General features: G+C 40.9%; 1 protein-coding gene across 5 annotated transcripts in view; it reads right to left on the bottom strand.

Annotated features, from left to right (window-relative positions):
- Positions 1-26,889, bottom strand: part of GRM7 (glutamate metabotropic receptor 7) — an 882,926-nt gene extending 856,037 nt beyond the window's left edge. For all 5 annotated transcript variants that reach the window (XM_003309593.5, XM_516252.7, XM_063806588.1 and 2 more), the window contains exon 1: positions 23,342-26,889. In XM_003309593.5, the coding sequence (XP_003309641.1) occupies positions 23,342-23,860 (519 nt within the window). In that variant the 5' untranslated portion in view covers positions 23,861-26,889. The remainder of the gene's footprint in view (positions 1-23,341) is intronic.
- Between the last annotated feature and the right edge of the window lie 886 nt (positions 26,890-27,775).

The following is a 27,775-nucleotide window of genomic DNA, read 5'->3' as shown; positions in this document are numbered from 1 at the left end:
TGCCTAGGGGGTAGCCCTGCTCTGCAAGAAGCAGTACCTCTGCGGCTGCTGTAGGCTACTGCTTCAATAAAAGTCGTTGTTTAACACCACTGGCTTGCCTTTGAAATTCTTTCGTGGGTGAAGCTAAGAACCCTCTCGGGCTAAACCTCAATTTGGGGGTTTGCCTGTCGTGCATCAGGTGTGTATAGAACCTTCACTTAAATTCTCATCTACTCAGACTTATTATACTAAGAATGCTTTATTTCATTAATGTAAATTTTCCAGGGATAGAAATAATGTATATATGTGGAGTACTGGAGGAGTTCAAGAACATCACCACTCATCATTCTGCACTCCTTAAAGGCATGTGTTATTTCTACCTCACATGAAGAAAACTGTGTCTGGCTGGGCGCGGTGGCTCACGCCTGTAATCCCAGCACTTTGGGAGGCCAAGGTGGGCGGATCACGAGGTCAGGAGTTTGAGACCAGCCTGGATAACATGGTGAAACCCCGTCTCTACTTAAAATACAAAAATCAGCCGGGTGTGGTGGTGGGCATCTGTAATCCCAGCTACTTAGGAGGCTGAGGCAGGAGAATTGCTTGAACCCCAAAGGCGAGTGTTGCAGTGAGCCGAGATCATGATACTGCACTCCAGCCTGGGTGACAGAGCAAGACTCTGTCTCAGAAAAAAAAATAAAGAGGAAAAGAAAATTGCGTTCAAGACAGTGTAGTGACTTGCCCAAGACTACACAGCTAGGTTACAAGAGAAAATAAAGGCATATTTAAATGGTCAAAATGGTGATGTTTTTTGTAACTAAAAGATTGTGTCTAATCAAATTAAAATATTTAAAACTCTCCTAATATATTGTGAGGAATTCTTTATACTAACCTGAATGCACTAGTGTGTACATATTTTAGAAATGATAAGTAGGCTCTTTAACTTGCTGATCATACAAACCTACTTAATACTCCCAATGACAAGAAATTAACTACCTGATGAGGCAGCTTCTTCCATTTTTGGACAGTTCCAGGGGTCAAACATGATAACATCTCACTGCCTGCAATGTCATCTAGTTCTACCTGGAGAAATAAAACAGAACAGGTCGCTACTGTACTTGACAAATTGATATAATTTCATTTTTTCTAAATGTGAGTGCCGGATTCATTCATTGTACTGAATAGATCTGTCAAATGGCTTTGCCCATTTACCAATGGATGGCACACTGCAAAAACATGTTGGAATTTTAGAGGACTAAATGTCATCTCACTGATACTGTCATCAATATAACTTATATTGGCATTTTTGTCTCACACTGACTTTAATGGCTATAGGGGGAGTTCCAAGTCTCCAGACCTTGTGTTGATGATCTCTGCCCTACACAGTACGTTGCTGCTCATTTCCAGAAGAGACCAAGATAACTTCTCAGATTTCTCAAATGTACCTGCCCTACTTGACAACACATGTTGGCTGGGCTGACTGGATCAAGATTCTATAAGCAGGATCCTCACGGTTTCAAGTCCTTGCTGTTTTGGATGAGACAGAGGCTATTTCCTGCTCCCATAACCACTCACTTCTTGCTGCGAAGATTTCCTAGGCTTTTCTTGCTAATACTAACAAAATTAATTATGCTTATCTGATGACAAGTATACAACCTAAAATGCCATCTTTATAAATAAGGCAATATTCAATGGAGTGTGATTTATGGCCTTTCATTTTTCCTATACACCCTATGTGCCCTGTAAAATCTGGCTTTACAGTTTCATAGAGGCTATAATCCCTTTCAGAGGGAATAAATCATTTCCAAACATAATATAAAATAAGGAGTTATATTCACATACTGGCAAAGGAAATAAATTGATTATATAATGTAAGAGAGTGACTGATGATTTCTCCCTGTGTCTGAACTATTAAAGTGTTTTTGAATAGACTAGACAATATTAAAGAATTTCTACAAACATGAGATTATAATTTATAAATTAAAAAAGAAAAATTACATTGAAAACTATAACAAAATAATAAACATTATAATATATAAAAAGTTATTGTAAATCAATGTGAATAAATGCATAAAGGTCATAAAGTCACAAAAGAAGAAATACAAACAGTCAATAAATACATTAAAATAAGTTTAATCTCACAATTATTAACCAAAGAAATATAGTTAGAATCATGTAGGTCTCATGTTTTACTCAACAGAGTGGCACAAATGAAATAAATGGCTAATGCTGGTACTGTAGAGAGTGTGAGAATCTACACACGATGTTAAATTGCTGATAGAAAGGTAAGGTAGTGCAACTCTTCCGTAAGCTCATACGTCAATATGTACTCAAATTGAAAAGTGGCCCTTCAATTTCTAAAAAGTCATTCTAAGGAAATGAATAAATGCAGGAAGACATATGAACAAAGATGTTTTTCTCATTTTTCTGTAGTACCGAAGAAAAGAGAGAGGTAAACCTAAATTTTGAGTGGCAGGAAACTGGCTACGTAAATAATGAAATGCTGCTGAGCTATTTAAGTTTGTGATATAGCCTTATTAAATGACATGGAATCATGCTCATTATATACTAATAAGCAAAAAAGATACAAAACATTTTTATAGTTTGGTCTAATAATTAAAAGTATTATATATTTGCTTGCATTGTGCCTGTGTGTACCCCCACAAACAAAAATATCTCAAGAATGTTATGAAGATCATTTATTGGCAATGGGATAATGGGATTTTAAGTTATTTATACTTTTTATTTTTTTTTGGGAAACAAATTTTTATTTTTTTTGTCCAGGCCGGAGGGCAGTGGTGCAACTGTAGCCCATGGCAGCCTGGAACTCCTGGGCTCAAGCAAACATGCAGCCTTAGGCTCTGGAGTAGCTGGGACTAAAAGCTAATGCTACCATGCCTGGCTTATACTTTTTTCTTTATGCCTTTTTAATTTTTGTAGTTTCCACAATGAGTTTATGCTACTTTTATAATTAAAAGTATTTTAATTTTCAACAAGAAGCTTTAGATTTCCCGAATTTTCCAATTACCCTGCAACATGGCTCAGAGTATTTGTACAAAAGAAAATCAGCCTTTTTTTCTGCATTAATTTTCCACAAATTCATCATTTGGAATTGGTAAAAGTTGTACAGAGTAAAACTGTTAGGGTCTGGGTATGCTATACCTTTCAAAGAACTGGAGATCTTGGAATAATTTCTTTCCGTTTTTACCACACTGATACTAAGGTGGATGAGAGGTAGAGTATGAAGGAAAACAGTAATCAACTACAACCAGGAAAGATAACAGTGAACCACAGTTGGATTTATCTATATTTTTAAGGTGGACTTCCACAAGTTTCAGCTCATACTAATACACACACACACACACACACACACACACACACACAATTCAATTGCCTTAGACTAATCGATCATTGTGGCAGAAATGAACACCTATTGACTAAACATTTTTAGCCCCTCCAGATTGTAGCAGTGTTGAGATAAGGCCTAGGATAGTATTCCCCATCTCTATGCATCTGAGTGTGGCCACATTACTGCTTACTGGCCCACAGAATGCTACCAGAAATTTTATAAGAATGTATATTTGATTTGCATTTCTCTAATGATCAGTGATGTTGAGTTTTTTTTCATGCTTGTTTGCTGCATGAATGTCTTCTTTTGAGAAGTATCTGTTCATGTCCTTTGCCCATTTTTAATGAGGTTTTTTTTTTCTTGTAAATTTGTTTGAGTTCCTTGTAGATTGTGGGTATTAGACCAAATGCCCATCAACAATAGACTGGATAAAGAAAATGTGGCACATATAAACCATGGAATATTATGCAGCCATAAAATGAATGATATAATGTCCTTTGCAGGGACGTGGATAAAGCTGGAAGACATTATCCTCAGCAAACTAATGCAGAAACAGAAAACCCAACACCGCATGTTCTCACTTATAAATGGGAGCTGAACAATGAGAACACATGCACACAGGGAGGGGAACAACACACACTGGAGACTGTTGGGGGGTGGAGTGAGGGAAGGGAGAGCATTAGGAAACACAGAAAATGCATGCTGGGCTTAATACCTATGTAATGGGTTGATAGTGCAGCAAACCACCATGGCACACATTTACCCATGTAACAAACCTGCACAACCTGCACATGTACCCCAGAACTAAAAATAAAAATTAAAAGAAAAAAAGAATGTGTATTTGAGGAATAATGAGTTTATAATTGAGCTTGCAATTTCCTGTCTCCTTTCCTTTTTGAGACAATGTATAGGCACATAATGGAAACGGTAGGCTCTTGAATCACTGAGCAGAAAACTGATTGCCAAGCCAGCGAAGTCCAAACTGAACTACAGAGTAACTGAGAGATAAACTTATAATAAATCATAATAACTTATACTGATTATAATAAACTTTTAATAAATTATTAGAAGCATTACACACATTGCTTACCTTTCAAGTTAATTAACATCGCTACCTTTTTTTGCAAAGGGAAGTTCTCCAAGCTTCTGGAGAAACCAAAGCAATCTCCTTTTTCAGTTTGAGAGATGAGTCCAAATACGAGACGAGGAGGAATAAAGACACTGAGAAATGCTTTTGACAAAGACGAGTGAGAGATGGAATGCTGAAGAAATCTTAGTAATAAAGAATTCAGACAGGAGAAGTGGATGGGGTGATATCAAACAGATTTGCTCAAAGGCATTTTGGAAAGGAAAATTTGTGAAAATTTGGTGAGAGGGAAAAAAAAATCAGATATAAAGGGGCTTTTGGTCCCTAAATGAATTTTTCTTCCAAAAGATTCATATTGTTTATATGTGAACCATAAGAATTCTCTGTCCACTTCTTCCAGAATTTTCTAAAGCCCGCCAGGACATCTGCAGAGAAAGAGAATGTCATTCCAGGATAATCAACTGCAAGTTACTAAATTAAGATCAAAATATCCTCAACCTTGAACATTTTTCAAAGAGTTTTTAGAAGAAAGAGGCTCTCTAGGGGGTTGTATAATTATATAATTGTACCCTTTGTAGGAGGCTATTTACAGATAAGTAATTTTTCCCCACTATTCAAGGTAAAATGCATAAAATAAAGTAGAATTTGGGGTTATTTGTCGGGGAGACTGGGAATGAAGTCTGTGCAGACTCTGTGAGCCATCTGATTAATTACCCATTCTCCCCTCATTCCCTGCTATCAAAACCCTGATTGCCAAATCCCTAATATCCTCAAAACTAAGGTGGCCAGTTTAAAGCCCTAGCTAACGAGATCTAAGTGAGAGTCTGATGATGAGTTTTGGTAAATACTTTCTTTGCTCCAGATCCCCTTTTAAATGTTCTTTCTTCTGGGTTAAACGTTGGGAATGCAGCTGCAGATTCAGTAGCCGTCTTGCAACTCTCTTGCAACACAGTGACACACCAGAGGTGAGGGGACAGGAAGATAAGAGAACCTAGTCCCTCATGGACACCACTCAGTGGCTGAATTAACATAAAAACAATCTCCAAACTGTTACATGAGGAAAGTTAGGTAAGTAACTCTTATTCAGGTTCTATTATTGCAGCTAAACTCATTATAAATCGATACTGAATTCTAACCTCAGGTTCCCAGAATTCTTCCTAGCATCCCATAGTTATCCTCCTATTCTAGACTATTAATCATCAGACTTGCTTGAGGTAACTGTGTGGTGAGGTCTGGCTCTTTTAGAAGTCCTGATACTATTCACAACAACTTTTAAAAAATGGTAATATTTTTGTGTCCACTCATCTTTCTAAAAATTACACTCAGAGGTCAGTTCCTCCAGAAAGCCTGGGCCGACAACATTTTACCCCTGTATATAAGCAGAATGATTAAGCAAAATAAGTAAAACAGAACAGGTAAGGGTGTAGTGTGTTATACCTTTCAAAATAAGAGAATAAATTTCAAATGTATCGCCACAAAACAACGTCAAGTAAGTGTGATTCCCTTGATCTAATCACTCCACTATGTTCATATATCAAAAACATCACACTGTATTCTATAAATGTCATACAATTATAATTTGTCAATTGAAAATAATATAAGTATAAAAGTGTGTGGGCTCTGGAATCAGACTTTCTAGATTTGAATTTTTAATCTACTACTTCCTGGTTGTATGACTTGGGTAAATTAATTTATCTGTAAATTGGGGACATTAAGTAGGACTTACGTATCTTATTGAAAATATTAAATGAGGTAGTTCAATTAAAGTTCTTATAATCTTGCTTGGTTCAATAAAAATCTAGCTAGTTTTTAGACTACCTTTGGCCAATTTAGGGTAGAGGCCCTTTGCACGCCTATGGGTCTCTGTAAACTCATCTTTCATGAAACACACATCCTATACTGAAGGTATTTTCTGTAAGCAATGGGTTTTTAAAGTGTGATCATTGGACCAGTGATATCAGCAGCACCTGGGAACTGGTTAGAAATGCAAATCTAGTAATCCAGAAACTCTGAGGGTGGAGCCCAACAATGTGTGTTTTAACAAACTTTCAGGCAGATCTGATGCAGACTTAAGTTTGAGGGCAATTGAAAACACCAATCTCAGAATCTCCTGAGAGCATTCAAGAAAAACATAGTTTCTAGAGCCTTACACCTGGAGAAGGGGCCCTGGAACTTGCCTGCTTGGCATGCTTGCCATGTGATTCTTTAGCACATTGATGTTTGAGAGCCTTTGCTACTTTATTAGTGCGTGATGTATTGGTCCATTTCTCAAGTGGAATTTTCTTCCATGTCTGAGAGGATGTGTTGTTGTTTTTGTATTATTATTATTATTTTATGTTAATCTCTTAAACATCTAGTGCATGCTGCAGTCCCAGACACAAAGCATTTGCTCATTAAACTAGATGTCCCTAAAATCTTAGTAGAGTTTCAAGATCAGTTTCTTCAGAAGAAAAAATACTACACACACACACACACACACACACACACACGCAAACACATAAAAAATCACCCTTCGAAAGTCTAATCATTTGAATTTCTTGGTCACTTATTTAGTTTTGATAATTTTGAATAATACATATTTAGTTACAACTTTTTGGTCTTTAAGTCAATGTTTGCCATCTTCAATCAGAAGGACAGCAACAAAGTACAATTAAATATTGATTTTTCAAAATCCACAAATGTAAATACAAAGAGAAATTTAAATAATTAAACTTTCAAATGATTTTTGGGGGGCATGTTTGTAATTTCACACTTCTGAAGCTATTAAAGATTAAAACTGGACTAAGACATTTGGGACATGCTGTATTGGTCTTAAATGAATGGAATTTTGCTGTGGAAGGTGGAAGAAATATTTTCTTCAGCAAATATATCTGTAGATAGAGTTGTAACCACAGATCTGTAAAAAAAAAAAGTAAGTTATTGAGTTAAATCTGATCAGCTACTTTCCTGCTTATGTGTATACAGAGCTACTAACAATTTCATGTGTTATTTACTAGCAGAAGTCATATATATGTGTGTGTGTGTGTGTGTGTGTGATATCTGTGTAGGCATATGTGTATATATATCCTCAATTTAAAATTTTTCATGTCCATCTATATGAAAATTTTTTAATTGAGGAAATTATATCCAGTGGCCTATTTTCTTCCCGATGAATTATAAACGAACACCATTTTCTACTCATACAAGCGGAATGTCAATCTACCTCATGGGCCTATCAAAGAGCGAATTTGAAAAACCACTGGTTTAGCCAGTGATATGGTTACTAGGTGATGCTAGGCCCCATTGCCACTGTGAAAAGCTTATCCATAAGCGAGATGAGAAGGCCCTTGCTTGGCATGTAAAAGCAGGAGTAGCAGGGGATGGCAGGTAGCTGCAGGTTGATGACACATGATGTGTCTACATATCTATATAGAACCATGAAGTCCATGAACATACCCACTTTTCATAACAAACCCAAAGCTATTTTATCATCAATCCCAGTCAACAATAGTAAGATCCAAGTGTGCTGCTGTAACCTGGCATCAAGGTGCCTATGAATTAATATGAGTTTGTCTTGGTTTTGACACTGTGGAATCAGCTAGGCTCCCTGCATCAAACCCCTCCGTATAGCAGGCAAACCAGTACCAGACTTCTCTGCCTGCTGTGGGAAGTTTAAAGAGAAGCTCACTAACATGATGCATGTGCTGAGAAATGCCTTTGCACATAGTAGATACTCAATATATTTTGAATGAATGGATTTATTTATTAATGTCATAAAACAGCCCTCATCCATATTAAGGAAAATTCCATTCAATTGGCTGAAATTCCTCCACACACTCCTCACCTCCTGTAAGCTTGCAATCAGACAAAGACTTCATTACAAAAAGTGCTGAGGAAATTATAGAAGCTACTTAAAATTGTGTCACCTTCGTAGGGTTACACAACTTCAATTTAGTGGTAGGCCGGGGTTGGTGGCTCATGACTGTAATCTCAGCACTTTGGAAGGCTGAAGCAGGTGGATCATCTGAGGTCAGGAGTTTGAGACCAGCCTGGCCAATATAGTGAAACCCCGTCTCTATTAAAAATACAAAAATTAGCTGGGCGTGGTGACGGGTGCCTATAATCCCAGCTTCTCCAGTGGCTGAGGCAAGAGAATCGTCTGAACCCAGGAGGCGGAGGTTGCAGTGAGCCGAGATGGTGCCACTGCATTCCAGCCTGGGCGATACAGCGAGACAACTTCTCAAAAAAAAAAAAAAAAAAAAATTAGTGGTAAAAACCTCTGACTTATCAGTCACATTGACCTGAGTTCAAGTTCTACCATCATCATATTTTAACATGAGTATTTAGGCACTTCAAAGCTCTGCTCCATGTGTGCAGTATGGGGGTCATAATAACATGCATTTTCACTGTATGACTCTCAAAAAACTTGGATGAAACAATCCATTTGCCACGGCCAGCAAAGTTTCTTGCACCCAGCAAGCACTCAAGGCATTAGCTAATATTAACTGGGGAGAAGCAAACAAACAGGAAAGCCCAAGGCCCTGACTCCTACCCAGTGGCCCTTGATTCATGCCATAATAATTTTTTTTTTTTTTTGAGGTGGAGCCTTGCTCTGTCACCCAGATTGGAGTGCAGTGGTGCGATCTCGGCTCATTGCTACCACCGCCTCCCGGGTTCAAGCGATTCTTGTGCCTCAGCCTCCCGAGTAACTGGGATTGCAGGTACCCGCCGCCATGCCCGGATAATTTTTATATTTTTGGTAGACATGGGGTTTCGCCATGTTGGCCAGGCTGGTTTTGAACTCCTGACCTCAGGTGATCCACCTGCCTTGGCTTCCCAAAGTGCTATGTTACACGCGTGAGCCACTACGCCCGGCCATGCCATAACTTTCTTCCATTCAACCTACCAGCTTCCCATCAAGACTGAGTAGAGAAAGATGAACAAATTGAGATTAAACCCTTTTAAGAGAGTCTGTAAGTAAGAATGAATAAAATTATAAAAATATAACAATTAATGAGTTCTGCAGAAATATGAGAGAACTCCAGTTCTTTATGTTACTTTTCTAGAAAACCAATTTATGGTTCTAAGATGCACCTCCCCACCCTACTTCACCCCTGGCATGATCAAATAATATTTTTGTAAATGGATAAGTCAACGACATAATCAATAAGCTAAGTTATAAGCAGGTAAAAATGTGTAGGCTTGATAAAGAAAACTCAGGTGATTGGTCTGTTCTCACACTGCTAATAAAGACATACCCAAGACTGGGTAATTTATAAAGAAAAGAGGTTTAATTGACTCACAGTTCCACACGGCTGGGGAGGCCTCACAATCATGGCAGGAGGCGAATGAAGAGCAAAGCTACGCCTTACATGACAGCAGGCAAGAGAGCTTGTGCAGGGGAACTCTCGTTTATAAAACCATCAGATCTCGTGAGACTTATTCTCTACCAAGAGAACAGTATGGGGGAAACCACCCCCATGATTCAATTTACCTCTACCTGGCCCCGCCCTCAGCACATGGGGATTATTACAATTCAAGGTGAGAGTTGGATGTTGCGGACACAGCCAAACCATATCATCAGGCTTATCAGTACATGTTAAAATAAGGTAATATGAAATAATCTAAAAAGAAAAAACACTGCAGAACCAAGACCTCTGTGATAATCCTATTTAAAAAAATAGCTACAATTTTAGTTAGAATGTTTCCCTTATGAGAAAGCATTTTCTGCATAACTTTTAATGTACTGTTGATAAGCACAACTCAACAAAACTGAAATAAATATTTGCAGAAGTCCTGCAAGATGAAAAGCATAGAGTTAGATGCTATAGAGGATAATTGTACTTCAGGATGAGTAAGACCCCACACTTGACCTCAAATAAATTAACTTTAAATAGAGTGGATGAGTCATGTGTAGAATGTAAGAATACTAAGAGGTCAAGGGAACTAACAGAAAGGAACATGTGGGGATTCTTAAGAAGGAAACAAAATATTAGTTGATTCAGGAAAGGCTGAAAGGAGTAAGTTTTCCTTGAATGGTCTTTGAAGAGGTCCCCTTCACTACCTCCTAGTACTGAGGCTAGGGTGTCATAGGGAATAGAAAGATATGGAGATCAAGAAGCTTCTCTACTCTTACAGGAGTGGCTGAAAGAAAAATTTCTTACCAGGATGTAGTATAATAACATTCAAGGGTTCATGAAGTCAGGGAGACAGGGGCTTGAATATCCTAGCTCCGTCTCTCTCACTAATGGTCAAGTTGCTTATCCTTTCAACACCTCAGTGTCTTTATCAGTAAAATGATAAGAATTTTTCCTACCTGAGTGGGAGAAGAAAATGATGTAATCCACATATAGGGATAAGCTTGGTATCTGGCACACAGAAAGTACTGAATATGACCAGTTGATGAATAAGGATGGCAATGATGATGGTGGTAGTGGTGGTATTGATGTGGCCTGCCCAGAGCTGGCTCTGACTGGGAGTACAGTTTAAAGACTTCTGGGCTCCTGAGGCTTTTCATATAAATGACACTTGATAAATGTAAACTGGTTGTCCCAAAGATCATGCGCAATTTAAGAAAAGGAAGGATCTCGGAGTTGTTCAACTACTTACTAATAATGAGTTATTATAAGCAGTTATGGCAACTAACCTTTATTGAGCACTTGCTATATGCCAAACAATGTGCCTAGTGCTTTAGAAGGATTTAGTCATTCATTCTTCACAACAACAGTATGCAGTACATCCTAATATTATTATTTCTTTCTTTCAGAGGTAGACACAGGCTTAGAGAGGTTACAATAAACACCTAAGTTCCCCCTGTCAGTATGTGCTGGAAAGGAGTTAAAATTCAGTCTGTCTGGCTTGGTCTCAATTACTAAACTATGTAATTAAGCATTTTGCCCATTGCCTAGTTATCCTTCTGATGTGTGAATATTTCACTCAATCCCCTAGGTGAAGAAGAGATGAAACAATCTCTCTTTCACCCTGCTTTGCCTTAACATCCAACTTCTCTTCTCCAACCAGGGATTGTTTCAATGGGCAACAATAAATGCCAGGAACTGGCCCAGCCTCAGAGATGACTAGGGGTCAGATACCACCATAGGCAAAAGCTCTGTGACAACCCTGCCCTTATACAGGGTGCATGGCAGGAACTGGAGTTAGGGGATAATGGAATAAGGCTAGGAAAGACAGTACCTGGCATGCTGAAAATACTGACACTAATACTATTAATAATAAATAATAGACCTCACTGTGTGGTAGGCATTGTATTAAGTGCTTGACATGAAGAACCTCATTTAACACTGAAAAACAGGCCTATGCAGACGGATCTATTGTTAACATTATTTCACCATTGGGGATAGTGAGACCCTGATAATCAGGTAAATTGCTGAAGCTCACATGGTTAGCAAGTGGAAAGCAGGAATCTGAACTATGTTCAGCACCCGTACTCTTAACCACTATGCTATACTGTATATATATTTATATACAAAAATTACTGGCTGGCCACGGTGGCTCACGCCCGTAATCCCAGCACTTTGGGAGGCCAAGACCAAAGGATCACCTGAGGTCAGGAGTTCGGGTCCAGCCTGGCCAGTATGGTGAAACCCTGTCTCTACTAAAAATACAAAAAATTAGCCAGGCCTCGTGGTGGGTGCCTGTAATCCCAGCTACTCAGGAGACTGAGGTGGGAGAATCGCTTGAACCTGGGAGGTGGAAGTTGCAGTGAGCCGAAATCGCGCCACTGCACTCCAGGGCGTGACAGAGCAAGACTCCGTCATCCCAAAAAAATGTTGGTGGGAGTGAAAATTAGTTCAACCATTGTGGAAGACAGTGTGGTGATTCCTCAAGGATCTAGAACCAGAAATACCATTTGACCCAGCAATCCCATTACTGGGTATATACCCAGAGGATTATAAATCATTCTACTGTAAAGACACATGCACACATATGTTTATTGCAGCACTGTTCAGAATAGCAAAGACTTGGAACAACCCAAATGCCCATCAATGATAGCCTGGATAAAGAAAATGTGGCACATATACACTATGGAATACTATGCAGTCATAAAAAAGGATGAGTTCATGTCCTTTGCAGGGACATGGATGAAGCTGGAAACCATCATTCTCAGCAAACTAACACAGGAACAGGAAACCAAACACCACATGTTCTCACTCATAAGTGGGAGTTGAACAATAAGAACATATGGACACAGGGAGGGGAACATCACACACCGGGGCCTGTCGGGGGTGGGGGCGGCTAAGGGAGGGATAGCATTAGGAGAAATACCTAATGTAGATGAAGAGTTGATGGGTGCAGCAAACCACCATGGCACGTGTATACCTATGTAACAAACCTGCACGTCTGTACATGTATCCCAGCACTTAAAGTATAATTAAAAAAAAATACAACGATCTTCTCCCATAAGCCATCCTTGCACTCCAGACTTAATCCATGAAAGAGAGAGAGTGAGATCAAGGCAAACAAAGAGCAAGACTGAGAGTAAGAGAGAGAGAATTGGAGCATGCAAGCTTGGAGAGTGGCAGTTGAGGAAATGGCAATCATTTAAAAACCATGTACTTTGCCTCATATAATAGAGTTTTTGTGATAATCTTCTCAATGAAACAGGGTGCAATGATTAGCATATAAGTATGTCCCTCCTCATAAGGATGGCGGGGCAGCATTTTTGACCTTTAGCTTAACTGTTTCAGAAATTGTGGTCCCAGTAGGCATACAAACTAGTGGATCTTTCACACCTCCCAAATCCAAAAGTAACATTTCCTTTCCATGTCTCTTTCCATACTCTTCTCATGCCTGTCATTCATTTACTTGCCTGTTTTTTCTTGATTTCTATACAGAAAGATGCTAAGTATGTGTTCTCTGATGTGGAAAGGGGTGGAGGAGAGGGAGCTAGGGTGTCTCAATGGTTTGGGGATTTTTTTTTAATCTTAATTTTATTATGCCAACTCTACTGAACTTAATTATGGTAAATACAGAATTACACAATTACCCTCTGTTCCGTTCTTCAGAAGCTATATTTTGATAAAATTTACTACACGCTGCTTTCCCCCTGAACACTAGAAATGTATGTGTGTTGATATAAAATGTGTTATAATTACAATTAAAATATAGCTTACATAATGATAGTGTTAAAATAAAATCATAGATGTGTTGAGACAACATGGTCATGCATTTTTATTGTAAGTACATGCTTAGACCAATATCTGGTAGCCAAATGAAAATGGAACAGAATTTTGGTTAAGCCACAAAATCTGTTTAATGGTTTTCAAATACCTAAAGGGAGATGACAACCTATGAGATAAAATTTCCCGTCATATTTTTAATTTAAAAAGTCAAGGAAATACATGAAATGCCTGGTGAAATTGTTGAAAGTAAGTATGCATATGCATATTTTGAGATAAGCCCCTTATTTTTTTCTTAAATACCTGGGTAACTACCTAAATTTCATCATGCGTACCAGTGATGACAAATTTTCAACTAAGTTTAATGAAGAACATAAAATAATAATAATAAATAGTATATTATTGCATTAACTAAGTAGTTCAGAATTGATTGTCATTAAAGAGCCACCCTATGCAACTAATTTAAACCTTACAAAATATGGTTGCAATTATAACATCAGGGAGAAACATAGGAAACTGAAATGCTTCCTCTTAATGTTTATAGTTATGGTGTCTGACTAGAATAATTGTGTCACAAATGTTATTAAAATAATGAGATATTGTTTTGTTCAGTTTTACTGCAGAAACAAACTACAGGATTTTCTTTCATTTCAGATAATTATTTTTCACTAATTACTAAGTGTTTTTAGAACCTACAGTGCTAATTCCACTTCCTCATTCAATCTTTAAAATAACGCTTTCGGATAATTATTCTTAATGTCTCCATTTTACACAATGTATCTCTAGTTCAGATCTTTCTTCGGACCTACAGACTTCTGGAACCTTCTGTCTCCAAAACTGATCCTTAACCCCTAACCCTGTTCCACCCCAATTGAATCTTTTCAATTTCAGATGATAATAATCTCAACTTTCCAGTTGCCCAGGCCCAAAATCTTGGGTTAAGGGGTCTTGATCCTGTTCTTTCTTTCACATCCCACATTCTATCTGCCTGGAAATCCTGTTTCAACCTTCAAAACGTATCCCTTCTTAGAAGCACAAGCCACCAAACCATCGATCTTACCTGGAAATGCCTCTTCTCTGTTCTCCCTGATACTACTCTTTGCCCTTACCCTCAATACCACAGAGCATTGTCCTTTTAGAACAAGAGACAGCTCATCTCATACCTCTGCTAAAATCCTACCACTGGCTGCCAACATTTAGAGTAAATGACAAAATCCTGCGATGGCCTTGCATGAACTAGCCCCATCACATCTCTGACCTCAAGACCTCCTGCTGTCCCTTCCTCCTCATTGACTCTACTCAGCCACAATGGCCTCTACAATATTCTTCTAACATGCCAGGCCCATTTTTGCTTGGAGTTTTGGCACTGGTCATTCCTACTCCCAGGGAGTGGTCTTCCCCTAAATCCACTATGCCAACTCCCTTGCTTCAAGTCTTTGCTCAGTTGTCACCTCATCAAATCTACGCTATTACCCTACTTAAAAGTAGAGGCCACACTTATAGCCCCTAGCACTACCAACCCGACAATCTTCAGCAAGTTCCACATTCTTTTCCTTATCCCATAATGTTCACCAACTTGTAACATCCATAGGATGTATTTATAACATCCATCTGTTTTCACACATGAGAATGTAAGCTGAGAGAGAGAGGAGGGAGGAGAGAGTGGAGAAGGGAGAGAAGAGAGGGAGAAGCAAAAAGAAAAAAAAAAAGAAGAAGAGGAAAGGAGAGAGAGAGAGAGAGAGCTTTTACTTTTTTACTGATGTGTCCAAGCATTTAGAAAAGTGCACATGGAAGGTGCTTAATAAGTATTTCTAGGAAAAAACAAAGATAAGGAAAGAAGGAGGAAAGCTTATAAAAGTGTAACTTTCCCAAAGCTCTGCAGGTAGAAAGCGTCCACAATGGAATTCAAGCTCAAGGCTGCCAGACTTCCACTGCTCTTAGCCTTGCTGTTATCTTACGTCCATGGAATTATTTCCTTTAATCAGTTCCATAAAAAGTTTCATTCCACTGAGCAACGTCACTAAAATGTTCTCTCTGTGCACGTGTGTGTGTGTTATCTCTCACTCTCTCCCTCCTTCTATCTCTCTCTCTTTTGCTCTTTCTCTCTCTCTCTGTCTCCATAGATAGATAGATAGATAGATAGATGTAAATTATCCATATGTATGTAAATTTTCAATTCAGCAGAAGAAACAGAGAAGAGTGTAATCCAGCATAACTACTATGGTAATTAGACAGCAAAATTCAAAATTAGCAATAATGATTAATTAAGCAATATTGACACTTAATGTCCATCTAATAACTTTAACATAGCTTTTAAATTTATTAAACATGCTAATCTCAGTGCCAAAATATTTCCATGCATATTTCATGCAATCCTTGCAATTACTCTAACAGACAGGTACATTTTTATTATACCCATTCCAAAGATAAGAAAAGTGGTGAAAGGTGTGGTACCTTTTTGATCAACGTCAGACAGGCAGTAAGTGGAGTGTGTGGATTTAAATCCAGGCCTGTCTTACTCCAGAATTTGATTCTTAACCCCTACATGGAAATTCTGATAATTCCTTTGATAGAGTGTGTTTTCTCCTGGGAAACCTTCCCCCTGATGTCTGCATGAGCTAACCCCTTCAGAACACAGTCAAGTTTAAAACATAATAAAAATGTTTAAAGAGCCCTTTAAAAATGGAAATATTTTTATTTAAACAATAATGTAGAAGACTACACTGAGCCCTTTAAGTGACTTTCTCGCTACTTTCCATCAAGAATAAAAGAAAGTCAGCAGCCGTGGAATGACAAAAGCACAACACCCAAAGATGGAGAATTCTGCAAATGACCAATTATAAAACTATTAAGCTGCAGCTCTTTTACAGCAAGAGGCAAAATAACCCATTAAACTGAAAACTCTCCTACCCTTCCCTCCACGGCCCACACAAACATTAATGTTGCATTTATTAGGATGTACTTCCTGTGCTCTATCAACTTGACTTTCAGCAATTGTATTAATACAGTCCTCTCACTTTGCACATATATCTGAATGATGGATTTCCCTACTTGAGGTTTGTAGAAAGAGTGGAGTGAACGAAATGAAGTTTAGAAAGAGCCATCATAATCCATAATGGTGGGTACTGAATCAAGACAAGATGAAACATCTTTTCTCATTTATTTGAATGAAAAGTCTACTGTATATTTATTTCCTGCATACGGGGCTACTTGTTGTGTAATGGAGAACAAGCATTTTTCATTTGGAGGTAAGGGTTTGTGTGCTCAAGTTTCTATGGGCCTACAAAATTAATCTTGTTTTAGGATTAAAATAAAACATATATTTCTGTAAATAGATACGCTTAAGCAATCAGCAACTGTGATGTCTTTAAACCACTATAAATGCAGGATAGGAAAATCTGCAATTACTTTAAGCATTGATGCATTTGTGCAACAACTGAGCAGTATGCATAGTGGTTGGTTGTCAGACAAATCTGACAAGTTTGAATCCAGACTTTGCCACTTACCAGCTATGTGACTTTGGGCTATGAGAATCAGTTTCCTGAGCTGAACAATGGGATGAGAATATGTACATTGCAGGACTACTGTGAGAACTAAATGAAATGAAGTACTTTTAGCACATGGCACAGTGGCTCATAGTAAGGACTCAAATTATTATTATGGTTACTACTACTTTTATTGAAAAAAGATTAGAAAGTCTGTTTGCATAAAATGTGACATATATCCTATATCATTGAAATTCATATATTTGATTTTTGATTTTATAATCTAATAATGTGATTCAAAAAACATTTAGTTGTAAATACAGTTGAAAGCAGGTTACTTGTCAAACATGGAAATATAATGTGAAGAAGGTTGACTCAACACTCTTTCAGACAGATATTTACCTGTACATAGGTTTTATTGTTTTGATTTTTTATGTGCAGAAAACATATATATTGACTGTGTCAATTCACAAAAGGTCCATTAATTAACCAGTCAGACTATATGTTGCATAAATATCATTTTACATAGAGATCATATATGCATTTTAGTGGTTGGGAAATATGTTTGCAGCTGTTTTTCATTGTCTACTTAATGTAAAAGGGGACAAGAAGCAGAGTTAGGCTTGTGGCTTACTGTAGAGTGACCCAGGAGTTTAATGTACTTTGTATTCCATTATACTATGAAAATGTTTCTGTGCCCTGGGGATATCAACAAAAGATTTGCTTTAATGAAAGGAACCAAGTATGGTTCCAAAGCTTTCAGATAGGAGGCCTATACATCCTGCAGTTTACATCAGAAGTGTCTGTCTTCTCTCTCAACTGCATCGAGATAGGGAAGATGTGATCACAAAGGCTGAAATCAATTACAGTAAATGTTGGGAAGAGAAGGACATCGAGTCTTGAATGTCCCAAAGCTGGGCTAAAAGAATTATGTTTAAAGTAAAGGAAGTGTTATCTACAGCCTGATTTTTCACTGAATGAATGCCAGTTAGTGAAACTTACATTAATGCAGAAAATCAGCTGCTTTTGCTATAATGCTTTCAACTGCACATGGCTAAAATCAAACTCAAAATAGTAAAAAGAAATGTGTTTCAAAAAATAACACGTCCTAGAAACTCACAGACATATCTAGATTCAGATATAGTTGAATGTAGGAGTTCCAGAATATCAGCAGGGCTCCCCCTCTCTCCCACCACTCAGCCCTACTCACATCTACTTGACTATATGCTACAGAAAGCCTCTCCTTGTGTTGGATGGCCACTGGGAGCCCCAGAATCACATCTCCCCAGCTTAAAAATTCCAGAGAGAGGAGATAGTGTTCCCATTTATCTCTGAGAGAAACATCTTAGGGAAGATTCTAATTGGCCTGGATGAGGTCAAATGATTACAAAGGAACCAATCACCTGCTTCATTTGACCTGGCCACGTACCTCATCCCTGGGGCCAGGAAGATAGGCAGGATGTCATCATTTCTCAGTTTTGGGAGAGAAAGGTCTGATATTTTTGCAAGATGAATGGGAATACTACATGGAGATACGAAAGCTATAGCTTGCTGCCACTGTAAATTCCACAGTTCTCACTCCCAGCCTTGTGTCTTATGATCATTCAGTAAGCTGACCTGAGAGATCATTTTCCCTACCAGTAGCCTTGATATATATGATTGAGAAGTAAATTGTAAGATAATACAGAAGCAGTCTGAATATAGGAAATTAACTTGACTAGTAATGACCAAGATAGCTGTGTGAAAATATATTTTAAAAGTTCCCATGAACTCACCAAAAGTGGGAGCTGGAAACGCAAAGACAGTTTTGACAGGAGAAAGTTTTTTCCAAGCTAAACAAAAAAGATTACAGACTTTTAGAAACTATATTTTTAAAGAAAAAAAAAAGCAGATAAGGAAAATGAGGCCTAGAAAAATTAAGAGATTTATTTAGGGTAACTTAGCCAGTTAATGGCAGGATTGAGACTAAAACACACTGTAATATCCAAGTATGGTCTTTTATATCTATGATATAACCTGTATATTTGTAAGAAATATAGCACTTGTAATTTGTTAATCTCCAAATGTTCATGAAGTTGAAGTAAATGCATTCATTGTTTCAATTATTCTTAAAGAGAAAAATGCCCAAAGACATCTTAATTGCATGGGTATGTATACATGAAATACACGTGGAGATGTCTTCAAATATAATATGTGCATGTCTTCATTCCTTCCCTCTGCTCTTTTTAAAAATGCCCCTTTAAAAATTTCCCACTCACCATCTGTTAGGTAAATTTCCTAAAACACAGTAAATGTGGAGGCAGAGATTGTTATAGAGACTATTCCAAGTGGCAGTGACACCTATACTTATGAAATTATAAAAAGTGTAGGTTAAAGTTACTTTTTTAATAAATTTCACCACCGTAGTAATACCACACCACCCTATGTGCTCAGCTCTATCGGATTACGATGGAGAGAGAGAAAAGAAAAAAAAAATCTAGGTATTTCTGTATAAAATATTACCCAAAAGTTTGATATTACATTCAAGTTTCAATTAACAGAAGGAAAACATTGACACATTTACTAAAGCATTTCATTTATGATACAAGGTCCACAGACTTAGATTTGCATTATGCTCCGACAAGGGTAGAGTTGACCACTTTTTCCATCTACTTGCTTTGGGAGAAAAAAAAAAAAATCCACCTGAATCAGATGCCATTCAATTCCAAGTCTATAGTGTAGACCATGTCACTACACAGGAAATATTATTCATTCAGAGTCAGAAAGTAGCAAGAGTAATTTATACTCTGGGAGTGTTTGCTCTCAAGTCAATAACAGAGAAGGCTTGAATAAAAATGTTCCCATTACTTTCCACTATAATATATCTTACTTATTGCCCATAAAACAGTGGTCAGAGGAGATTTATCTATTGGTCACCATATTATATAACCTCTCTACTTCAAGCCATCCCAACTCTGTGATGATTTTTTTAAAATATGTTACTTATAGTCAATATTAATTTATGTTTAATCTTTCTTAGCATTAGGAGAGTATTATTTTGTGCAAGCTTAGGAACAAATCTCCAGAAATTCCTCCCTGATGTTTCTTTGAGGCTGAAAATGCATTGCAGGGCAGTTGCAGTGATTTAATTCTAGTTGGCAGAGCCCTGGCCACACACTAATTTCATTAGCCTCAAATTCCTGGATTGATTTGAAGACCCACTGAATATGATTCCTGTCCTCAGACATGTCATTTTACTAACCCACTCAGTGTGTAAAGAGAGGAGAGAAAGAGGACTTGCTAAGCTTATATCTTCAATCTGGTACACCAGCAGTCAAATGAAAATTCAAAGTCATAGACACTATTTACATCTGAGGAGTCATTCTTGCCCAGGTCCAAATTTCCAGGAAGGAATTTCATTCCTGACTTTGCTGGGGGCAGCAGCATTTGTTACATCTATTACCATCTCATTTCTCCCTCCTTCCCTTCAGTGCTCAGCACCCCCCATTTAAGTCGCTAAGTATTCCTTCTTCTAGCCTACAGTCTTATCTCACTATAAACATATATCTCAAGTGATCGGTTTGGCATGGTCCCTAAAGCAACCTGCAGGGAACAGAGGAAAAAGAAAAGTCAAATCACTGGAAAGCTAGAAATTCAATCATTTGGAGGAGTTTCTTTTATGTAGGACAATCTTAATTGAACTGAACCTAGAAATCCCAGACAAGATTCACTATATCCTTTTTCTCTCCCTCTAAGTGTGCCTTTGAACAATGGGTGTGTATACCATTATTCTCTCTACTCATTTTGCAGGCTTATAGACACTGGAAAACTGGGGACTGGAATTACATGACAGGAGCGTCTAAGATCACACGCAAAAAGGGCTACTGGAAGAGATTGTTGGTATATGAAATACATATTCCAACATGGGCAGTGATTAACCAGGACACATACAAACCAACTGTTTTATCTCGCTTGCATGCATCCCAAGCTACAAGTTGGTGCATTCCTCAGACTACCAGCCTCTTCTCCATAAACGCAGGTGAAAACTAGGGGCTCTTTTTCCCTCAGCTATTCAATCCAACATGAATAGCTGCAATTTGCAAATTAGAGGAAAATGACAGTGTTTTCTCTGAATGGTTTTACTCCCAAGCCATAATGCTAACGCTAACATTAGGTTACTTTCTCCTCAGCTCGGGGAATGGAGAAATTAGTGTCAGGCCAGCCCCCCACCCCTTTTTTCACCCCTAGCAAGTTGCCTCAGGTTCACACACCAGAGAAGGAATCAGCTCCCCCTGGAATATTTTTCAGCAAACACAGTCCCTCAGCCTAGTCTGTAATCCCTTTCTTGACTTTAACATTTCACTCTTTTTTCAGACAGAGACAGGCTCATCCGCAGTACTGCCCAGGGTGAGTGAAGAAACAGGCAAAATAATTTTAAAATACTAAACACAAAACGTTTTGTGCCTTTAACCCCACAGGCTAACAGGGAAATCACTGTAACCTACCTCAGCCCCCAGTGGTTCTCAGGTAATGTCTCTGACCTCATCCTCTCCCGCTGCACTGCTACCTCAACTTGTCTAGCTTTAAGCTCAAAGATGAAGGAAGGGCTCTGGGTTTCAGCTACAAGCCAGGTTCTTCCCAAAAGCAAGGAACTCAGAGTGATGGCTAGCCCCGAAGCACTTTTGGGTTTGCAGACCTCCAAGGATTTCCATGATGGCACTCAGGAAGTGTCAGAGATGCTCAGAGGCTCAGAGGGGCCATGCAAGCTGCAGCCTTGGATGGGCACTCCTCTTTCCTGAATGCAAACTTCACACTCCTGGAGGTGATGTGGTGACAGCCTGGGTCTCACAGAGTCCCCTTCTGAAGCCCAACACCTTTAGGGAAAGCACTTGAGAGGGGCCGGTTCTCTAGATATGAGGAGCATAAAGGTGCCAGGATCAGCGTGTACATCTGCGGAAGAGATTAACTAGGTTTGGGTACCACCAGCCAGGGAGAGAGCCGCTATGCACTGGAAAAGGGTCATTTTAATACTGAGATGAACCGAGAACTTGGGAGTGAAGACAGAGGAGGAAAAGAGGGAGAGATTGAAAAGGAGAGAAAAAACAGAGAGAAAAAAAAAAACAGCAAGGAGACAGAGACAGAAAGAGAGAGTGATGCACATATAGGGAAAGACACAGAGGAGGGAACCTACAATCACAGAGACCCTGAAACTCAATTTCCAAACCCCAAAGCCACTCATTCCTACCCAGTGCAGCTCAGGAGCCATGGGGCAGAGGCTGCTGGAGCAGGAGGCGAGAGAACACTGCGGTAGAACCCACCGCTCAGCGGCCCCGGATCCGCCTTCCTCCCATTTTTTCTCCGTCTCCCTCCGGCACCGGAGCAGGAGGACCACGGGGCCCTGCCTCACGCACCCCTCTGCCTCCCAACGGGCGCCTTCATGCCTCGCTCCGGGAATCGTCCTCCAAGCCGAGGATTTGGCTTGGGGTCTGCGTCAGGGAGATAGTGGGTGAGGGGGGCGGGGGGGGGGAGGAGGGAGGAGGCAGGGAGAGCGATTTCGTTTCGCAGTTAGCGTGAGCTCATCCCTGGGCTGAGGTCTGAAGTGGCAGGAGTGGAAAGCTGATCGCCCAGCTCCGGCCAGTGGCCGGATCGCACATGTAATTTAGACGGTGCAAAATACTGCCCGGAGCAAACCAACCGGGGGTCACGTCTGCGGGCAGCATCTCTCCACCTGAGGAAGGTCCCAGCACCTCGCGCCCTGGGCTCTCGCGGAGGCTGGCTACAGGTCGGGAAATCAACCCGAGGGAGATGCGGACTTAACATCCACATCTAGCTTAAGACGGAGCCCTCGATTTAAGAAGTGCCTCCTTAAGGCTGTCTCCAAATTTTCCAAGGGAGTGCAGGTTGGCAGGTTGGCTTGGGAGTGGGAAGCTGGGGAGTTGGGAAATGCCCGGTTTCCAGGCATCGTCTCATCTTTCCTATTCCATTCTCCTAACCAGCTCTCCTAGGAGCCTGGCACTTTTACGAGCCTGTTTTCGGACCATATTTCACCCTAATGCAAACCCATTTAAATCATCGCCTTGTTTTTCGCAGATTGCTTCTTGTAAATGGGGCCATAAATCCAGATGTCAAGCCGGATGGAGTGGAGCGTGGACAGGGGAGACATGGAAGGGAAATAAACCAAGCAGGGAAGGTATCTCCTCGAGCGGGGTGGGAGGGATTCGGCAGGATCTCCAGGGAGGAAATGAGCGAAGGCTGACCTGACCCGCACCACCGGAGTCCAAGCCAGCTTTTAGGGTTAAGGGCGCAGGTAGCCACCGTGTGCTCCGCCCCGGAGGGAGCGCACCCCTACCTGGAAGAGCCTCAGGATGTTGGCTACCATGATGGAGACCGAACTCCCCGAAGCCCCAATCACTCCAACTACTTTCTCCGGCTTGACGAAAACCGGCGGTTCGCCGTTGGTGCAGCGCACGTCGGAGGTGTCCTTCTGGATGAGCGCCTGGACGAAAGTAAGCGACTGTTCGAGCGCGTAAGTGTCCCTGGAACAAGTGTCCAAGATCCGCGCGCCCAGCGTCACGTTGGGCAGTAGGTTGGGATCACTGTTGATCTGGTCCAGGGCGTAGAGCATCGCTTCCAGCCTGTGGATCCCGTTTTCCCTCTTGATGTCGCCGCAGGGCACTCCGCTGGGACCCTTGGCGTGCACGGGGAACAGCCCCCCGAGGGTGACGTCCCCCTCGATCCGGATTGAGTGCGGGGCGTACATCTCCTGGCCGCGCGCCGCCGCCGCCAGCGCGCACAGGAGCACCTCCAGCACGCAGCAGGGGAACTTCATCAAAGTCAGGACGCGGAGCAGCTTCCTCAGCTGGACCATGCTGCTCCGGCTGCTGCGGTGGCGGCGGCGGCGCTGGAGGGAACGGTGGTGGGCTCGCCGAGCTCCGGGCCCCTCAGGGCGAGCTCCTCCGGGAAAGCCCAGGGGCTCCTGCAGGCACGGAGGGTGGGGGAATCCGGGGAGGGGCGACCAGAGAGGGTGAGGGGTCCCGCGGCGCCTGCCAGCCTGGGGCGCCTCGCGCTCTCGGGTTAGCCGGCCGGCGCGCCGCGCTCGCGCTCACCGGCTTGCTGCTCGCTCTCTCCAACAGCCCAGCACTGGGGAGAGGGCAGGGATTGCTATCGCTTTAAATGGTCGTTCGGCTCCCTCTCCTCCTCCTCCCACTCCCTCCCTCCCTCGCTGGCTCTCCTTCTCTCCCCACCCTTCCCAGCGCCAGCCCTCCCCACTGGTTTGCATCATCACGCAGGGAGGGGCTGCGTGCTGAGGTAAGGGGGGGAAACGGGTGGGCGGCTGGGGAATGGGGGGGAGGTTTCCTCGGAATGGGAGTTTCGTGGTCCCCAGGGAATCTAGGGATTGCGGGGAGCAAGCGAGAGCCTAGCTCTCGACCCTAACTCACTGTGGAAGCCTCCCTACCCACACCCACGTTCTGGGCACGGGTGTCATCAGCCGCGGGATGGGGCGAGGACGTCGTGCTGACTGCTCCCAAACCCTAGGTCCGGAGCCTAGGCTCTTAGCTCTGGGAGAAAGCGAGGCAGGGGCAGAGAAACCAGTGAGGGAGGGGCGCGGGAAGACCCTAGCTAGACTCTACTCCTGAGCCGCCTGTGCTAGTTTTTTGCTAAGAAAGCCACACGTGCACACAGGAGCCTGATTCTTGACTTAAAGACGCTTTACCCAAAGGGGTTTCCAGGGCCAGGAGCTGAGCTTGGCTGCAGGGAAACAGAAGTCAAGAGGAGACGCTAGGCATGGGAGTGCATCACTGGTCTTCGGTAGTCACTAGAGTCAGAGCTCCTTGAACTGACGCGTTTCCCCAGCATGTCTGTGTCAGAAACCTCGGACGCATCCCTTCTCTTTACTTCGTTGCAGAGAGGGAACAACTGAGAACTCCGCAGAGCGCACTTTCTAGCACTGACAGGTGTAAGACTCCCTCCTACCTATTTCCGGAGATGCATCTGGTGCACCTGGTGGCAGTTTTTGCCAGTAAGAAACAGCAGGAAAGAGGTGATGGTAGGAAGAAGAAAGAGGGGGCAGGCACAAGTGTCCCCATTGATCGGGAATGCCTTTGTCTTTCTCTGGCTGGGGTTTGGGGGCAAAGTCAGGATGCCAGAACAGGTTGCAGTGCAGTTGAGAAGCCCTTTATGAGCGGCGTCTCCTCCTGCAGGTCCAGACCACATTTGGCCCATTAAAGCAACAAGTGGCTCTACTTCCAATTCAAGGAAAGTGAATGTCTGTCCTTGGGGATGGGAGCGGACTTAAGGAGGTTAAACCATCTCTTCCTGAGGCTTTCTGTTGGAGTGCAGCAAAATCATATTATACAGATTTTAGGGCGGAGAGAAAACCAGAAACAAGACTATACTTTTTGTTTTTGTTGACAATGTAACGAAGAAACCTATCATCATCGTAGGGGGCAAAAAGTCAAAAGGCACGTAGTTGGTTGTCTCCGCCACCAAATACTTGTGTGCTCTCAGCACTTCTGTTCCTCTGTCTGGGTTTTAGTTTCCCCATCTGGAAAATGATGAGATTGAATTGGATGCCCTCCAAGTTATCTTTTAACTCTCAAATCATCTGTTAAAATAGGTCATGTCCCTTCGGCCATGGTGCTCTTTTTAGGCCAATATTTTCTATTGTATTATGTGTAGACCAGTTTTTGTATATTCAAAGAACACTATGACGGTTTCCCGGTATAGAAGGTTTTTGGGTTTTGTTGTCGATGTTGTTGTTGTTGTTGTTGTTGTTTTTCCTGTCAGGGACATCCCATCAATTATTTTTTTTTTTGGATATGCCCCTCTTACTTGTTTCAATGTTTATGGTTTCAGGAGAACTGATCCCACTGCCTGTGATCAAGTCTTGGCTAATCAGAACATCAGATCCTTCTGGCTGTAGTGTTATTCCAGGTTGGGCAGAAAGTCCAACCAGAGCCATTCAGGGATAATCCCTGGACTTTCGCTGGCGCAGCCAGGATGGAAACATAGGGTTATCACTATCACATAGGCCATCTCTGTATAAGTTAGATACAAAGGGGCCCCTTCCACAAAATACTTTGTTTCTTTTTTGGAAAATTGTTGTGCTATTCTGATTTTGTCAAAACAAGATATTTTCTGTCAGCTTCCAGAAAACAGTGCTGTAATTCATATACAAATCTACTCTGTGCGCAATGTGCCTATGAATCACCTTCAGACTCAATGCCTTGCTACGCAAATGCACAAGTTGAGTGACCATATGCCATGATGGCCCCTGCTCCTTCCTGCAAGTTGTGGAGCTATGAGAATATAAGCCTGAAGCTGTGCCAGGGGCTTCCACAAGAACAGGGAGATATATGAACCCCAAAGTAAGATAAATACATGGAGATAGAGAAAGATAAAGAATGAGAGAGAGATTGAGGCTTAATTAAAACATTTGCATTCCTGGATCCAAACATGCTTGAAGAATTGCCTCTGGACTTTTTAAATTATATAGCACTTTCTTTCTGTTTGAAGCCAAAAGAATCCTCTTCTAATTCACCTGTTCTAATACACAAGACCAAAAAGGTGAAATAGCTGAACAGATATTCTGTTAGGGCAGCATCAACTCATTTGGAAGAAGATATAAATAAAGCAATAGAGAGGCATACTTAGGAACACTCATACTATGATCCTAGTGTTTAAGCATTAGCACCTCAGGCTGTCTTTGACACAGACTACTATATCCTTATTTCATTTTTAATTTCAGGCTATTTATTACAAACTTGGTGACAAAAATATTTGGAGAGTTGGAGTAACAAGTAATGTCACTTGATTTTTCACCTGCACATGTCTCGGCTCATGCTCTGTGCTTCCATTTTCATTTCCCACCCAATGATTGCTCAATAAATATTCCTTGGCTGACTGTTGAATGCTGCCTTATTCTGCGTTCTCTCTTTGCTCTGCTCCTTCTCCCCAAACATCTGGTAGCAATCATTATCTTTCCTTTATTGCCGTCATCTGTGTGCATGTCTTATTTCCCTTGCCAAGTTGTAAGATCCTTGAGGGTAAGGGCTGGGTATTATTTATCTTTTTATCCGGGACCATGTTTCAAATAATGTTTTGTGCCTAAGAAGCACTCATGTGTTGAATGACTCAGAACTGGTTTTGCCATTCTCTACTGCTTTATTTGACAGTGACCAAAACTTAAAGTGGGCAGAGCAGAAATGCTGACAGATAAATCATTTTCCTCTTAGTCGCTATAGACAGTTTCTGGAACTTAAAGATAATTAGTAAATTTTGAAGTAATTTTCTTTTTCAAAAAATGTGCAGGACTAAAATATTCTAACCTTAAAGAACCTGATTAACTCGCAGGTAAAGCTTTGATTGGTCCTTCCTGAGTCAAATGCTCACTTAGGAATTAATAACTGTGGCCATGCCCGTAGGCCGGTTAGAGGAGCTAGGAAGCATAGACCTATTTTTCTAGCCAGGCACCAGCACCACTTAATCTACATGGCAAGAGAAGTCTGTTACCAGACGAACTGGAAAGTGATGCTGAGCTTGCAAAATCACTACACATCTATTACATATGATTTATAATTCATCCTTTAACCATGGCATAGGATCTGGCACTTGATAAGGAACACGGTATTTGTTTTGTTTGGTTTTCTGAGATTATATGGACAGAAATCTCTGTTTAAGACAGGTTTATGTAAAACTGGGCCAGGTTCTTTAAGGTTAGAAAATGTCAGATTTAATTGGAGGGGAACCTAGTTTTAGGCACAAAGATTGTAAGCTATAAAAT

This window comes from Pan troglodytes, chromosome 2 (assembly GCF_028858775.2).
Source record: "Pan troglodytes isolate AG18354 chromosome 2, NHGRI_mPanTro3-v2.0_pri, whole genome shotgun sequence".
Classification (NCBI taxonomy): Eukaryota; Metazoa; Chordata; class Mammalia; order Primates; family Hominidae; genus Pan; species Pan troglodytes.
Note: the sequence above shows the minus strand (reverse complement) of the source record. Positions and strands in the feature narration are given on the sequence as shown.